General features: G+C 42.4%; 1 protein-coding gene across 1 annotated transcript in view; it reads right to left on the reverse strand.

Annotated features, from left to right (window-relative positions):
* Positions 1 to 18,331, reverse strand: part of LOC128698835 (nephrin-like) — an 829,595-nt gene that overhangs the window by 338,981 nt on the left and 472,283 nt on the right. The window contains exon 3 of the mRNA XM_070097658.1: positions 13,399 to 13,613. Coding sequence (XP_069953759.1) covers positions 13,399 to 13,613 — 215 coding nt within the window. The remainder of the gene's footprint in view (positions 1 to 13,398; positions 13,614 to 18,331) is intronic.

The following is an 18,331-nucleotide window of genomic DNA, read 5'->3' on the forward strand; positions in this document are numbered from 1 at the left end:
GAGACTAGATGACACACGATATCGTAATGACACGATTGCAAACAAACCATACCACGGGCGGGGATTGAACTCGTGGCGAGTGAGTCGTAAAACTCCAGGCCAATTCGTATGCCACTGGGCCAGCTGGCTACAATAAGATTCATGCATCTAGGTATATTAAACACCATAGAGAGTTTAGAACAAATGCAAGTTTTTACAGATGACTCTCCCGCAAGCGTGACCGTGACGAACTCTGGCTCTAGTCCCCTCAAAGCCGTCATCATGACTCACGAAATCGTAATGACACGACAAAAGACTTCAGGTCCTCTGTGAATAGCATATGGTGCACCATTTTCTATTCCCTTAGTTTAAGCCATAAAGATCCTCGTGCAGTACCTCCGGATTTATTCCAGGTGGGAGTCGGTAACACAGGTTTTAACTGTGAGGTATCCAAGCAGTTAATACTGTGGCTGAAGCTGCACACGTCTTCGCACTCAGAGCCTTTTTATTCAGGAAATTTTATCCTACGGGTAGTTAAAGGGGAAGCGAGTTCTTCCGCGAGTTCTGCGTGCAGTCAAAAGTCTCATTTGTCAGTGTGGTGTCTATTCATTTAAGTGATGGCCAGTGGAGCTGCACAATCTATATTTTTATGTAAAGTTTGTTATATGACTTTTGCTTCTAAAAGTGGTTTCGGGGTGCTTAAGAGACCAAAGCACCCGGATGAAAACTATCATGAAGTGGAGAAGGCTGTGGCTTCTACGCATCTGGAGGCGAGGTAGACTGAGGAGGAAGAGGGAGTGCTTGCAAGACCTGAAGTACAGATAATGAAGGAGGGAGCAAGAGCCGGTCTGCAGGTTGTAGCTGGTATTAATTTAATGTTACACGGGATTTATACCCATAGGTTCCTTGAAGCCATTGAAGGACGAGGAAAGTGTAATAGTTACAAATTGTTGGTAACGGTGAACGGTGAACGGTTTTAATGACGGTTTACATCATGAAGATGACGTGGGTGGGGGAGAGGGAATTGGTATCGATGGTAATGATAACATTGATATAAATTGTAATAACTCTCGCAATGTTAGTACATACAGTACAAACATTGGTACAACACTCACTTGAGTCAATTACCCATCATGTATACGCGAACACATGTGGAAGACTACTTAACATTACACACCATGTCGCAGCCTGTGTGGAGTTAACGGTTATTCAGTTAATAGGGAATGGCGTGTTTAATAATATGGTTTTAATAAATTAGAAATTATCAGTGGGGAATTATTAACCTTAGTGAGCAATGACAGCCAGAGTGTGAGGAGAAGACAGCAGCAGCCCAAGTACAACGACAATAAACGTAGTAAAAAAGATCAAAATCGTCAACTATATAGAGATCTTCAAACTTTATATAATAAGGACCGGTCAAAGTGCGCGAAGATTGTATTGGATGGTAGATGACAAAGTACTGGAAACGCTGTTGAAGAACCACTTCCTGCAGAACAATTACAAGATTTTTAGCTTGATTTACTTGAAAGATAATCAAAGGAAGATGTGAGGCCATGAATGTTAATAGTAGACGATCCTCTGTGGCACCTACAACTGCCCGATGACGTTGTGGTCTTCAAGAAGATTCAGATGTAGCTTCTGCGCCAGGCCCAGATAAATAGAAATTGAAGGATATGAAATTAATACCCGATCAACTGTGGGTAGACTTGTTCAATTTGATGTTTTATGCTGGCTATTTACCTAAACAACTACGACGTGCCAGGACAGTGTTGTTGCCGAAGGTTGAAAATCCAGTGATCCCTGGACAATCTCGTCTAATTACAATCTCTAGAATTATTGTCAGGATTTTTCATAAAATATTGGCTGCATTGTGTGTAAGGTGGAACCCCTTCATTCGGCGCAGACCTTTTTTGTCGATGCATGAATAGGCACAAAATGTAATGATGCAATTTCGAGCGAAAGCAGGAGCGGTATAAAACCATTGTTCATGATTTTTCTATAAACCTCTCGTCTGTTAGTAATTCGGTATATAATGTCAACCAATGTTGGTGCTTCAACTACAGTAATGGGGAACGGGATTTAATTCCTAGTGGTGTAAAACAGGGTGATCTCTTGTCTTCTATATTATTTAATATCGTTATGAATGAAGCTTTAGTAAATCTGGATAAAAGATGTGGATGGTTATTAGAAGGATGTGAAAACAGGGTGTCTGCACCAGCTTTCGCTGTTGATGTAGTATTGGTGACTGAATCACAAATAGGGTTGGAATCAGTTGAAAGTGCTCATTGAGATGCTAGCAGTTTCAGGGTCAGAGATAAATCCTCAAAAATGTGCAGCTTTAAAGGTTAAAAATGTGCCTAAAACCAATCCCTGAAGCCAACAGATGTATATAAATATTTAGGAATGCACTTTCATCATTAGGAAGCGGCAAGCGATCAATAGAAAAATTAAAAGTTAAATTATAATCCACGGTTAGGGTACCAATGAAGCCACAGCAAAAAGTAAATAATTTAAATAATCACCTTATAGCTGGAATTATTCATAGCACAGTTGTATTAATGTTGGTAGAATTACCGGGTTCATAAAGTTCCTGGAAAGCGAAACTTTGCTGCAGTAAAATGTTACATTAGTTGCACTTGTGTCCTTTTACTTAACATAGCACGGTTCTTGGAGGAGTCTGTCAAAATACGTTGAAATCATCAGACAGGCACACGAGGCAGAAAGTGTCTTAAGTTACCTAAGGACGTACACTCGGGTGCTTTATATGTACCTAATGCTGCAGGTGGTTTTGGATGTATGTTTAGCAACCAGAGTGCCAATGTTGTTTCATAATGATCAAGATGACATGATAAAGGCACTAGCCACGCACCCGAACACAATAAAAGCTTTCAGTTTTGTGGGAAAAGTCGAATTAGAGGAAAAGTGGTTCTGGTTAGAAAGCAAGAGGATAGATAATGGAAAAACACCCTGGTAGCTTCCCTGGATGGTGCAGGGCTGCAGGCTCTAAAGTTACTCAGAGAGCTGGGTGAAAAATTAATCATAGAAACCAAGAACCACAGGGCGGCCAGCTTTCTCTTTCAGAGACTCGGTGTTGCGATCTAGAGGGGAAATGCCTGCAGCATTCTGGGCACGCGGCCCACCGCCGGGGAGCTGGACGAAGTATTTGAGATGTAGCTCTGAGTTGCTATCTATGTTGTTTTACTCCCTATTGTATTTTTGTCAACATATTTTGTCAATGTATTTTGTCTTTAAATAAAATATATATTAAATATAGGGGCGGTAGGAGAAAATTTTCAAACAGCTTCAAGGAGAACCTTGAGTTTTCCCTGAAGCAAGTTTATTCTTTTCTCTGAGGATGAGGGTCCCAAGGACAGTTCAATGGGGTCCACCTCTGGTGTAAATTGTGGGACCCATAGCCTCGGAGAAATGGATAAAAAGGCTTCAAGGAAGAATATTTGGATTTCTTCCTGAAGCCGTTTGAATATTCCACTTCCCCTACCACCCCATCTTTTTATATTTTTTTTTACCAATAGGAATATTTTATTACATAATATGGTACAAAAGATTTAAGAGATACATTGTTGATATAAAGGTGGCATATACGGTACATGTTGTTACGTGTGTATCACCGATTATAAGGCGAAAATCTCATCCAGCTCCTCAGAGCTGGGGTGTGTGCCGAAAATACAGCAGGCATTACCCCTTTGAACAGCCGCACTGAGCCGCTGGAACAGAAAACTAGCTGCCCTGGGATCCTTAGTTACCCTGATGAGTCTTTTTCGCAGCTCCTTAAGGAATTTAGATGCACTCTTTCCCCATGAGCCAAGGGTCTCTGAGCCTATGGGAACAAACATACAGTGATGGGCAAGTTCTCCATATTTTCTAGACTTTTGGGACTCCCTGAAGCTGGCAGCTGCCCCTCCTTCCTCCCTGGTGTGTTGGAGATAGGTATCAGCCAAAGTAGATGCACATGTAGAGTCTCACACCACCTGCTTCCCATCTGTCCAGGCTTGAAGGGTGATACCATCTTGACGCTTCTGGCTGCCATCTGATCTGCATAGCTGGGGTGGCTCCCCTACTGCTGGGCATCCGACTGCTGTGAGGCTCCTCTTGATAATGTTATTAACCTCCTCATGTTTTGCAATCTTTCCCCTGGATTTACGGCACACAAGACCAAGGTACCCGAATCGGCCTGCTGCTTCACTGCCACAAATACACCTGTGTTGGGCGAGAATAGGGGCGGCAAGTCGAAGGGCAACACCGATGTGGATGGTCTATGGGTCGAGGCGTGTGCCAAGGCTGGAGTTGGGAACAGCCAACAGAAAGTCCTCTGCATGAGGGGGGGGGGCTCACTGCCAGAAGGCGGGCTCTATCCTTCCCTGACACACTCTGAAGCATTGTTGAGGCTATATTTTCCACTATTGGATCATCCCAGTGCGATTGTTTGTAGTTGTTGGGAGGGAGCAGGTCTGGTTTCAGAACCCGTTAGATTATCCCAGATCATTGCTCCGTCAATGAACTTTTGGTCCTGGACTCCAATCTTGTTCCTAAGATGTTCAGGGAGAATCGCTGCTACAAGCCCTCTGGATGCAATACATGAGGACACAAAAGCAGGTAGCACAATCTATGATGACTTGCGGACACCAATGCCTCCTAGTCTGACTGGAAGTGTAGCTTGGTTCCACTGCCCATCTTCTAGAGTAAGGTTAAGTACTTTCGTAAAAATCAGCCTCAGAATACTGTCATATTCGTCCAGTATAGGGTTATCATATGAAGGTGCACATCAACCTGGGCAGACTCGAGCACTTTGTGAGAAGGTACAAGGTATTGTGAGTGTCCAGATTGCCTATTCGTTTTTCCATTCTCCTTAACTCTTCCAATTTCTTCCTAAGAATTGTGTCAATAGCATTGCTTCCCAAGGGTGCTCCTAGCAAGACACTATTTGTAGAGGCAATGACTGCTGCTCCTGGTAGTTTTGATCTCACTGCATTTATCACTTGTTGACTGACTGAGATGATTTCACATTTGGATGGATTCAAGACGAGACCCATTTCCTGTCCCCGTGTCATTACCTGTGTAAGGTCATGTAGGAGGGACTCCTTTGTGCCTGCTAGTGTGCCATCATCTAGGAACCAGATGTTTAGCTCGCTGGTCAGTCTGACTGTGATTTCCCTAACTGCTATACAGAAGAGAAATGCTGCAAGAGGATCTCCTTGTTGGACACCCTCCGATAATGTGATTTCATGCTCTCCAAAGAGAAGCACTGATTCCTTGCTATACCCAGCTGAAACAAAGGGGAAGAGACCAGGGAAATGTTCTTGTACTGCTGCTAATACCACGTCTCTTTTCAGGAGATTGAACGCATTCTTGAAATCTAATTTTACCACTGCATTGTCCTCAGGCAGGTTGCCGATATACGCCCTTGTTGCATGAGCCGCTGCTTCACTTCCTTGAGAGACCCCAAAGTCAAGCTGGTTTGGTTGAAGCATCATGGCTGCCTGTGCACGAATACTTCGGACAGCAGCTTTGGATACGAGGCGGCATGACGTGTTGCCTACTGCAATTGGCTGAATTCCTCCATCCTTCTTCTTAAGTGCACAAAGTGTTACACCAAAAAAGAAAGGTCTAATTTCATCATGAACCAGACCAGCCAATGAATTGTTGACGAACCTTGTGATCTCTGAAAGCAGTATCTCTGCAATTTCCCCGATAACTGGATTAACCATTTCCTTTAAATGCTGTGGCCTTATTCCAGTGTAACCCCCAGCAGACCCAGATGGGAACGACATTATTGCTTTGTAAATGTCTGAGTCTTCCAAAATCAATGGTTCCACAGTGGGGACAGAGGTGTTGGAACTGTTGGTGCCACTGGTTTCCCTGGCAGGGTGCTTTCCTCTAAGTGCTTCAGCCGTGTCAGCATCCCTGGGAGCAACTGTATCTTCACTGGTAATAATTCTGATTGCCCCCACTGTGTTGCCCTCTTCAATTTTCTTGCTCACCTGGACCCTGACTTTTTCACTGTCAGTGGAATGAGTGGGGGTTCTGCCTCTCCCTATTTTTGTGTTGATGGGGAAGGCGAATGAGATTATCAACTCTAGGAAAATATTTTAAGGATATAATTATCATTGAGGCTAGTCTCTTTCCCCTTCTTTCCGGCACAGCTAAGCAGGCATTGCCATAAAGTAGCAAGTTGTGCCATGCCTTGATGGTTGGTGGAGCATTTAAGATAGTGGAACCATCGTTTACTTTTTTCAGGAGGTCTGTAAGTTTCCCAGCTGCGTGTGGACGGGCTGCTTTGGGAATATGTGTGAGTGTCCTGGTACCTGTTGCTTGAATTGCTTCCAAGATATTGTCTGATGAGATGAAATCTCTTGGCGTGGGTTCAGGTGCCTGAGGTGGCTGTGGATCATCACTTTCCACAGGAGGACATCCTGAACCAGGACAACTACCGTGTTTGCGGAGGAAACCATTAGAGTTGCGACAACGAAGCTGTAAACATGACCGACACTTGCCTCTCCTAGTATTGCCAGCCGTGCCATTTCCCTGGCTGCTTGCTTCCTCCTGGTTGGCATCCATCTGCTAGACTAGACAATAGGAGTGGAATATGACATGCTGGGTGGGTATGGTGCGTGGAAGGTAGTGAACTTGACCGTGGTGGCCTGGTGGAGTTTGAGGGGCTTGTGAGGGGCTGGGAGGGGAAGGGGAAAACTTCGCCTGGGAATTGGGTGGGGGAAGCGCTGGTATTTAGGTGGGGGAGGCTCAGGTTGTTGAATGGGGTTATCCCGGGGAGTACAATACACATGGACTTGCACACTATATATTGTTCACACTGTCTTAAAATACACACATTATTTGTTTCCCATGTACACTATGAACAATGTGGGTATAGGCACTGCTGAACCAATGTGTTCACTCACCATCTAGATACACAGGGCACCTCTTCCACCCACCCCCGTGACGTGGGGGAGGATGCAATGACTGGTCGCTCCCTCGTTAACATTAATCCCACATGGTTTTTCCAAAACATATGCCTCTAAATAGTCCATGCATCGACAAAATCATTTCTAAGTTAACTGGAAGCATGGTACATGGTGCTGGAGATAGATGTTTTTGTAAGGGTTTCTCGAGGTTTGTATGTACGATAATCTTGGGCGGTCAGTGGTCAGTCGTCACGTGAGGTCACAGACCCTGAGCTGCTTTGGGGATTAGCGTGGACGGATACAAAGCATGGCTTGCTTCTGCAGTGTTTTAAAAATTGAGGTTGGAGAGTTGAAGGAGGAGGTCTTGCTTCTCCAGGAGGAGATTAGGAGGCTGAAGGTCCACCTCAATGGGTCTGGGAGAGAGTGTGAGGTGGCTGGAGTTGTGGGGAATGAGGCTTCTAGCAGTGAGGTGCAGTCTGTCTCTCGCTGTGAGGAGGCTGTAGTTGGGGAGGTAGCAACGGCTACCAACAGTGAGGTGCAGTCCAGCACCTGCTACAAGTGGCGAGTGGTTCACAGTAATGGGAGGCGCATCAGAGTAAGGAAAGTTAAGAGTGAAGATCTGAAGGTAGGAAATCGCTTCTCTGTTCTTCAGGATGAATGTACTTCAGTGGCCAGTGAAGGTAAGGGTACTACTGCCCCTGCTAATGGAGGTAAGCGCATTCTTGTGGTTGGTGACTCTCAGGTAAGATATATTGACCGTGCTTTTTGTAATAAGAATAAGAAGATGAGAGATAGAGTGTGCTTCCCTGGAGCTGGTGTTGGGGACATTGTCAACAGGCTGGATAATATCATGTCAGGTAATGGGAACAAGCCCATTATCTGTCTCAGTGCTGGTGGAAATGATATTGGGAAGGGTAGGAGAGAAGAGCTGCGAGATAAGTACGGGTCAGCTATAGATTTCATTAAGCCTAAGGGAGGGATCCCAATCATATGTAGCATCTTGCCTAGAAGGGGAGTAGGAAATGAATGGTTGTCTAGGGCAATTGGTGTAAATTGCTGGCTAGACAGATACTGCAAGGAACTTGCAATCCCATTCATTGACAACTGGAACAACTTTTATGGCAAACATGATATGTATGCAAGGGATGGGGTACATCTCTCTGGGGCTGGGGTGGTAGCACTTGCAGACTCGATTGAGAAGGCCATTGGTGAAATGCCTATGATTTTAAACTGATGGAAGATAGAGGTATGGGTGTGTGTGGGAAACAAGCAGATTGCAACACTTGGGTTGGAAACAGTAAATGTATAAAAGGCATTCTGCATGAAATTATAAATAAAAACAATAGATCAGGTCAGCAAACAAAGGGGGACAGCAGAGGGCAGCAAGGGACTAGCTCCCTTAAGGTTTACTATACTAATAGCAGGAGTGTAAGAAATAAGATTGATGAGCTAAGATTAATTGCAAGTGCAGGAAACATAGATATTATTGCTATAACAGAGACCTGGCTCAATCTGAAAGATAGAGAGATGCCCTCTGAATGTCACATACAAGGCTATAAATTATTCCACACTGACAGGGTCAACAGGAAAGGTGGTGGAGTAGCGATGTATATCAGAGACAATTTAAATTGTTGTGTTAGACAAGATATTAAATTAGAAGCGTCAGCCACTGAATCTGTTTGGTTACAGCTTCTCGAGGGCCGAGAAAAACTAATTTTGGGTGTGATTTACAGGGCCCCAAATCTTGATAGGGAGTGCAGTAAACTTCTATGGGACGAAATTCGTAAGGCATCTACATACGAAAATGTTGTGCTAATGGGAGATTTCAACTATAGACAGATTGACTGGAGCAATTTGACAGGAAATTTAGTGTCAGGTGACTTTCTTGATACGATCCAGGATTGTTTTTTAAAACAGTTTGTGACAGAGCCAACTAGGGGAAATAACCTCCTTGACTTGGTTCTTGCCAGTAGGGAAACACTAATTAATAATCTTGAGGTTAATGATGAGCTTGGGGAAAGTGATCACAAATCACTCAGTTTTAATGTATCATGTAATTCCCCTAATAATGGCAATCAAGTCTCCGTCCCTGACTTTCGCTTGGCTGATTTCATAGGACTGAAAAATTACTTAGGTGGCTGAACTGGAATGACCTGACTAAGGGACAGGTAGGTGGTGATGGTTGCTGATATGATGCTTTCCAGGGCATAGTTCTAGCTGCTCAGTCAAATTATGTTCCAAATAGGGAAATCAGATCAAACAAAAATGATCCTAAATGGATGAACAATAGATTAAAATATCTGATTGGTCAAAAGAGAGGCATATATAGGCAAATCAAAAGAGGAGAGGGGCAATTAAGAAATCGATATATTCAATTAAAGAGAGAAATAAAAAAGGGAATTAGAAAAGCAAAAAGAGATTATGAGGTTAAAGTTGCAAGAGAATCGAAGACTAACCCAAAAGGATTCTTTCAGGTATACAGAAATAAGATCAGGGACAAGATAGGCCCACTCAAAAGTTCCTCGGGTCAGCTCACTGACAGTGATAAGGAAATATGTAGAATTTTTAACACATACTTCCTCTCAGTTTTTACACAGGAGGATACCAGCGATATTCCAGTAATGATAAATTATGTAGAACAGGACGATAATAAACTGTGCACGATTAGGGTCACAAGTGACATGGTCCTTAGGCAAATAGATAAATTAAAACCTAACAAATCCCCAGGCCCTGATGAACTGTATGCAAGGGTTCTAAAGGAATGTAAAGAGGAGCTTAGCACACCTTTGGCTAATCTTTTCAACATATCACTACAAACTGGCATGGTGCCAGATAAGTGGAAAATGGCAAATGTGATACCTATTTTCAAAACAGGTGACAGGTCCTTAGCTTCGAACTATAGACCAATAAGCCTAACCTCCATAGTGGGAAAATTTATGGAATCAATAATTGCCGAGGCAGTTCGTAGCCACCTTGAAAAGCATAAATTAATCAACGAATCTCAGCATGGTTTTACAAAGGGGCGTTCCTGCCTCACGAATTTATTAACTTTTTTCACTAAGGTATTTGAGGAGGTAGATCATGGTAATGAATATGATATTGTGTATATGGACTTCAGTAAGGCTTTTGACAGGGTCCCACATCAGAGACTATTGAGGAAAATTAAAGCACATGGAATAGGAGGAGAATTTTTTTCCTGGATAGAGGCATGGTTGACAAATAGGCAGCAGAGAGTTTGCATAAATGGGGAGAAATCAGAGTGGGGAAGCGTCACGAGCGGTGTTCCACAGGGGTCAGTGTTGGGCCCCCTGCTGTTCACAATCTACATAAACGACATAGATGAGGGCATAAAGAGCGACATCGGCAAGTTTGCCGATGACACCAAAATAGGCCGTCGAATTCATTCTGACGAGGACATTCGAGCACTCCAGGAAGATTTGAATAGACTGATGCAGTGGTCGGAGAAGTGGCAGATGCAGTTTAATATAGACAAATGCAAAGTTCTAAATGTTGGACAGGACAATAACCATGCCACATATAAACTAAATAATGTAGATCTTAATATTACGGATTGCGAAAAAGATTTAGGAGTTCTGGTTAGCAGTAATCTGAAACCAAGACAACAGTGCATAAGTGTTCGCAATAAAGCTAATAGAATCCTTGGCTTCATATCAAGAAGCATAAATAATAGGAGTCCTCAGGTTGTTCTTCAACTCTATACATCCTTGGTTAGGCCTCATTTAGATTATGCTGCACAGTTTTGGTCACCGTATTACAGAATGGATATAAATTCTCTGGAAAATGTACAAAGGAGGATGACAAAGTTGATCCCATGTATCAGAAACCTTCCCTATGAGGATAGACTAAGGGCCCTGAAACTGCACTCTCTAGAAAGACGTAGAATTAGGGATGATATGATTGAGGTGTATAAATGGAAGACAGGAATAAATAAAGGGGATGTAAATAGTGTGCTGAAAATATCTAGCCTAGACAGGACTCGCAGCAATGGTTTTAAGTTGGAAAAATTCAGATTCAGGAAGGATATAGGAAAGTACTGGTTTGGTAATAGAGTTGTGGATGAGTGGAACAAACTCCCAAGTACCGTTATAGAGGCCAGAACGTTGTGTAGCTTTAAAAATAGGTTGGATAAATACATGAGTAGATGTGGGTGGGTGTGAGTTAGACCTGATAGCTTGTGGTACCAGGTCGGTTGCCGTGTTCCTCCCATAAGTCAATGTGACCTGACCTGACTAGGTTGGGTGCATTGGCTTAAGCCAGTAGGAGACTTGGACCTGCCTCGCATGGGCCAGTAGGCCTTCTGCAGTGTTCCTTCGTTCTTATGTTCTTACTCATACACAGCGTAGGCCTTATTCTCCCCCACCTCCAATGGTCGTCTTCTTCACTACCACCTCTCACAAACATATATATATATATATATATATATATATATATATATATATATATATATATATATATATATATATATATATATATATATATATATATATATATATATATATATATAGTATATATCACGCTTGGTTTATGTTGGATCTTTACCATCTACAATAAAAACACACTAACCATAGTCTCATGCCTGACTGAAAGTGTGGGTCTGCAGCCTGCCTGAGCAGTGGCTCTCAAGCAAATCTATTGGCCGTCCACTACCTGGAGTCTACCTGGAGGTTATTCCGGGGATCAACGCCCCCCCGCGGCCCGGTCCATGACCAGGCCTCCCGGTGGATCAGGGCCTGATCAACCAGACTGTTACTACTGGCCGCACGCAGTCCAACGTACAAACCACTTTAGGTATCTGTCCAGCTCTCTCTTGAAGGCAGCCAGGGGTTTATTGGTAATTCCCCCTTATGCTTGTTGGGAGGCTGTTGAACAGTCTTGGGCCCCGGACACTTATGGTGTTTTCTCTTAGTGTACCAATGCCCCCCTCCCCCTACGTTTAATTGGTGGTATTTTACATCACTAGTAATGGGAATCACCTCTCATGTTCACCTCACCATGCAGTATACAATAAGTAAAGATATGCGCTGTGTAACACAACCTAAGTAACATATACACCAAATAATTCTGTCAAATATGAACTAACCTGCACATAATTACCAACACAAATTTTCTAACCTAAACAGTGATTTATGGAGTTAGGCATGTCTGCAAGTAGTGTATAATTGTCTACAGAAAAATTAGTACTTCCCCTACAGACACTTACCCAGTTTCTAATGAGAAGTGTGAGTGAAATCATGTAGAGACAGCGTGACTGATAGACTTTATTCGCACGTAGTATTAAGTCTACAATCGTGTAGACTTATGTGTAAACTATTGTACACCATAATTCTACCACTGAATCTATTAATAACTTGGTAGTTTTATTTTCTGCTAAACCTCCTGATTCACTTGCTGAACAAATATTAGAAATCCATTGGCTGAATCCTGTGTTAACAAAGAGAGAGAGATAAAGAGGAAGAAAGAGAGAGAGAAAGAGGAAGAAGGAGCTGGAGAGATGGACAGAGAGAGAGAGAGAGAGAGAGAGAGAGAGAGAGAGAGAGAGATCATACAAGCTCAGCATGTCAGAGACGAGGCCACGGGGGCGTTGACCCGCGATATCCTCACCAAGTATACTCCAGGTATACTCCAGGTATACTCCAGGTTGTTGCATCTTTGATTAAAGATTCAGTTACAGCCTATTTTGTTCAGTGGTTCTACCTAATATTATATGATAACGATCACCACTGATAGCTAGATTGGAGATGGTTAACATTATAATATTACCAGACACTGCAAATACCATGGTATATAAACACAATCTTTGACACCTCCATCACGAATATTATATTTTTTGTACATTTTGGTTAGGATTTTATATTATGTGTATTTCACGCACCAGTGTACTGCTAGTAAGGTTAGTTGAGCCCTTCATTGACTTGCCGGCTGATGACATGACCATACCTGACCTCTGATCACTGAGGGCTACTAGAATCAGTTGGTTCTCCCACTGACTACCAAGCAGTTCCCTCTCTGACATTCCCTTGCATGGGAACACCCTTCAGGTGCTAATGGTCTCAATTATTAATCTCATCCCTTGCACTGAGAATTCACCTGAAACTTATTGATGGATATATCGCGTATGTGGTGTACGACCCTATAACTTTTTGCTAATTGTGTTGCAGGAATTTATAAATTCTCGGTGTATTATTGTGACAAGTGATAATATTTATATATACTTATTAATATATATGCCCAATGTGACTTGAACTCAACTCACTTTCATAAGAGAATGAAATTATATAGACCTGATTATATTAATTAATTGAAAGAGCAATCTGGAGTTTTGGTCATCCTTAAAGACGTTAAAAAATCAAATTACTACCATAAACCCTTGATGCGTATCGAGATCTCCCCTGGACCAAAGTGAATCAGCTATCTCTATAATCTTGACTGGTTCAAATAGCTGAATAACTATCTGGGTACGCAACACAGGTGTACTTACCATAGACGTTGAGCTTGACAATGGAGGTAAGGGAAGGTGAGCTGCGAAAGTCAACTCTGCAGGTGAAGTCACCCTGATCCTTGAGTGTGACGCGCTGCAAGGTAAGACGAACCCGCTGTGGCTGCGTCAGATTCAAGGAGACACGACCGTTGTAGCCTGCGTCGCGTATCTTGGAGCTGCCTGCCCGCCAGAAGTCGCCGTTACGTGCGTCATAACTGCCGGAAGAAAAAGTTGCTTCATAAACCGAAAAAATATAACAGAAAGTATTCCCACAAGTTACACCAAAAACTTTTTAATTTCAGCCAGACTATTGTGCTCACGTGAGAAAGTGAGCAACTAGAACAAACAGCCTGATTGATAAGGCCATTAATAAGGAGGGTCTGAGACAGGGAAATGCTTCAGGAAATCAGTCTCTATGGTCCCATCTTACAACAGGCTTCCCTGAATGGAAAGTGAATTATTTCACCAGACATCGATTATAAAACACTTAGAGGAAAATCAGCCGGAAAAATGCAAATTACGAGAATATATTTAAAGCTTTACCTATCATGGTAGGTGTTTATAAAGAAATATTAGGCCAGAAAACTTTACAGATTCCAGAGTGAAGATGAAGACTTATGTGAAACACTTGGGTATGGTTATTGTTGATTGGGAAGTTGTGCCTACACAGTAGGCTTCTTCAGTCAAATACAGAGGAAAATCAATTATAAGTATCAGATATAGAAGCCAGGTAAAGATGTAATCAGTGATAAGGAAATGTGTGAAATTTTCAATACCTACTTCCTCTCAGTTTTTACTCAGGAAGATACAAGCGAAATTCCTGAAATAAAAAATTATGTAGAACAGGACGATAATAAACTATGCACGATTAGGGTAACTAGTGACATGGTCCTCAGACAAATAGAGAAAATAAAACCTAACAAATCCCCAGGTCCTGATGAACTGTTTGCAAAGGTGTTACAGGAATGTAAAGAGGAACTTAGCATACCTTTGGCTAATCTTTTTAAGATATCACTACAAACTGGCATAGTGCCAGACAAGTGGAAAATGGCAAATGTAATAACTATTTACAAGGCAGGTGACAGGTCCTTAGCTTCGAACTATAGACCAATAAGCCTTACCTCCATAGTGGGAAAATTTATGGAACCAATAATTTCTGAAGCAATTCGCAGCCATCTTGAAAGGCATAAATTGATTAATGACGGTTTTACAAAGGGGCGTTCTTGTCTTACGAATTTACTAACTGTCTTCACTAAGGCATTTGAGGAGGTAGATCATGGTACTGAATGTGATATTGTGTATATGGACTTCGGCAAGGCTTTCGATAGAGTTCCTCATCAGAGACTATTGAGGAAACTTAGGGCACACGGAACAGGATTTTTTTTCCTGGGTAGAGGCATGGTAGACAAATAGACAGCAGCGAGTTTGCATAAATGGGGAGAAATCAGAATGAGGGCACGTCACAAGCGGTGTTCCTCAGGGGTCAGTGTTGGGCCCGTTGTTCACAGTCTACATAAACGACATAGATGAGGGAATAAATAGTGACATAAGCAAATTTGCTGATGACATCAAAGTAAACCGTCCAATTCATTCTAATGAGGACATTTGAGCACTCTAGGATGATTTGAATAGACTGATGCAATGGTGGGAGAAGTGGCAGATGCAGTTTAATATAGACAAATGCAAAGTTTTAAATGTTGGACAGGAAAATAACCATGCCACATATAAACTAAATAATGTAGATTTTAATACTACTGATTGCGAAAAAGATTTAGGAGTTCTGGTTAGCAGTAATCTGAAACCAAGACAACAGTGCATTAGTGTTCGCAATAAAGCTAACAGAATCCTTGGCTTCATATCCAGAAGTATAAATAACAGAAGTCCTCAGGTTGTTCTTCAACTCTATACATCCTTGGTTAGGCCTCATTTAGACTATGCTGCTCAGTTCTGGTCACCGTATTACAGAATGGATATAAATTCTCTGGAAAACGTACAGAGGAGGATGACAAAGTTGATCCCATGTATCAGAAATCTTCCATATGTGGATAGAATGAGGGTCCTAAATCTGCACTCTCTAGAAAGGCGTGGAATTAGGGGGGATATGATTGAGGTGTATAAATGGAAAACACGAATTAACAAAGGGGATGTAAATAGCGTACTAAAATTATCTAACATAGTCAGGTCTCGCAGCAATTGTTTTAAATTAGAAAAATTCAGATTCAGAAGGATATAGGAAAGCACTGGTTTGGTAATAGAGTTGTGGATGAGTGGAACAAACTCCCGAGTACCGTCATTGAAGCTAAGACTTTGTGTAGTTTTAAAAATAGGTTAGATAAATACATGAGTGGGTGTGGGTGGGTGTGAGTTGGGCCTAACTAGCTTGTGCTACTAGGTCGGATGCTGTGCTCCTCCCTTATGTGACGTGTCTGACCTCACTAGGTCAGTGAGGTCAAACGGTCAGTGAGCTTAAGGTCACTAGGTCAGTGAGCTTAAACCGGTGGGAGAATTATACCTGCCTCGCATAGGCCAGTAGGCCTCTTGCAGTGTTCCTTCTTTCTTATATTCTTATGTTCTTTGGAGAAATGCTTTTTGAGGGGGTCAGTCTTCCAGCCTGGAGAAGTGTTGTGGCATGCTGAGAGTACGTTATTTTTAATTTTGCGAATGTCACACACCCATATACACATACCTTCCCAACTAGCGAACTAGGTGCTAAGAGTCATGTTAGGTGCTAAGAGTGTAACACGCGGAGCCTCCTTGTTATGCTAGGACTTGTTCAACCAGCTAATCACAGAGAAGCCCACTAAAGCTGTGAAAAGATTCTGGAGGCTCGTGGAGCAACATTGACAGACTTACCTCAAGTGTGGTCAGCCAGAGTTCTCACTGTCTCTCTTACTTGCAAAACTTGCTTTATACTTGTTGTATATAAATTGTACATATTCTTTCATGCTGTTTGGTAAAGGAAATATAAGTATTTACTGACTGCTGACTATTGCACTTTCTTTGTTTCTACCATGGTTATCATCATACAACCAGGTGTGCAGGCCACAAAAATACACGTGCTCGTAACACTGGGTGCCTTTTCTGATGCCATCAGCATTTACATTGTCTCTGCATTGTCTCTACAAATCTGCCTACTGTGTCGCGTTGCAAACCTGCAGTGTCGTTGCGTGTTTCTGCTTCGTATTTGCGTTGAGCGTATTACAAAGGTTAGCGTTTTGTTATAGTGCTGGTGGGTTATACCACTGACGTGTATTAGGCGATTGATGACTGAATATACCCTTCAAAATTTGTCAAGACCACCACTACAGCACTGCTGGCGAATTGCTGGTTCTATGGGTATAGAATGTCAACGAACTCTTACTGTTGCACAGTTTCGTGAGTTTATTTGCAACAAATAAAGGTTGAATTCGTGCAAAATGGGAGTGCCAGTCTTAGATTTCATCTGCTATGGAAGCTTTTAATCGGTGATCCCTGCTTCGATATCTTCGTGATGGGGGAGGACAAACTCCGCAGCAACAGTGTAACCATCCACCTGTGGAAACAGGTGGTGAATAGGGATTGTCTAGATGGGAGTCAGCATCGTTAGCGTGTGAATTGGCTAGACTAAATTTTGAGTACACCACGCTAAGGAAGAATTATATAAAGCAGGACAGGAGGCAGTTTCGGCACACTGTGGATGTCAATTTCAATATAAATAAATCTGTGTCTCTAGTACCTCGATTTTCTGATTCTAAGTCTGAACAGTTTTCGAATCTTTCGAAATTCAGGCGCGAACTTTGTGATGGCGACTCGAGTACTGGGCAGCATTGGTTCATACAGCATTATACGGCTAAGCGCAGGAATTTACAGCACTACTTCCTCCCATACCCGCGAATGGAGAACCATTTGCGAACATAATTATCGATTGTGTGGGACTCTTACCTAAGGCCAAGTCAGGTAACCCATATCTATTTACCGTTATGGATGAAACTACTAGATATCCTGACGCAGTACCTACGTGTAGTATAATAAAACCATTCTTAAAGCCCTCATTAAGTTTATTCCCACTTCGGCATTCCTTACTCTATTCAAAGTGACCATGGCCCTAATTTCACAACATAAGTGAAATTGATAAATTAGACACATGTGCAACTCTTGGGTATCTTTATTGAGGAAACGTTTCGCCACACAGTGGCTTCATCAGTCCATACGTAGGAGAAACTTGAAGAACAGGAGGAGAATGAGGTAATCAGTCCCTCAACCTTGAGTCGATGTGTTCAGTCCATCAATCTTGAGTAGAATACGGCATATCAGCGGAGAAGCAGCTTATAAACTGTATGGCAGGAGAGGTGCAGCAGTCATAGGTCGTGTCACATTTGTTCAATGTGGAAGTAGGTCGTGCCCAAGAATTAGGCAAGCGAAGAATTCCTAAGTATTAAGATCCCAAGAAGTTGCAGTGTCTGACAGGTTTGTAGATGAATGGTTCAGAGAACCGACGTGTTGATAAATTAGACACATGTGCAACTCTTGGGTATCTTTACTGAGGAAACGTTTCGCCACACAGTGGCTTCATCAGTCCATACGGTTTATAAGCTGCTTCTCCGCTCATATGCCGTATTCTATTCAAGATTGATGGACTGAACACATCGACTCAAGGTTGAGGGACTGATTACCTCATTCTCCTCCTGTTCTTCAAGTTTCTCCTACGTATGGACTGATGAAGCCACTGTGTGGCGAAACGTTTCCTCAATAAAGATACCCAAGAGTTGCACATGTGTCTAATTTATCAACATGTCGGTTCTCTGAACCATTCATCTACAAATAAGTGAAATTAAAACCAGCTGGGAATTAATCAAAAACTGTCCACAGCCTATCATCCTCAGTCCCAAGGAACCTTGAAAAGGGTTCACCAATCCTTAATAAAAATCTATTACGAGTACATATTGCAAGCATT

The sequence above is a fragment of the Cherax quadricarinatus genome, chromosome 59, assembly GCF_038502225.1.
Source record: "Cherax quadricarinatus isolate ZL_2023a chromosome 59, ASM3850222v1, whole genome shotgun sequence".
Taxonomy (NCBI): domain Eukaryota; kingdom Metazoa; phylum Arthropoda; class Malacostraca; order Decapoda; family Parastacidae; genus Cherax; species Cherax quadricarinatus.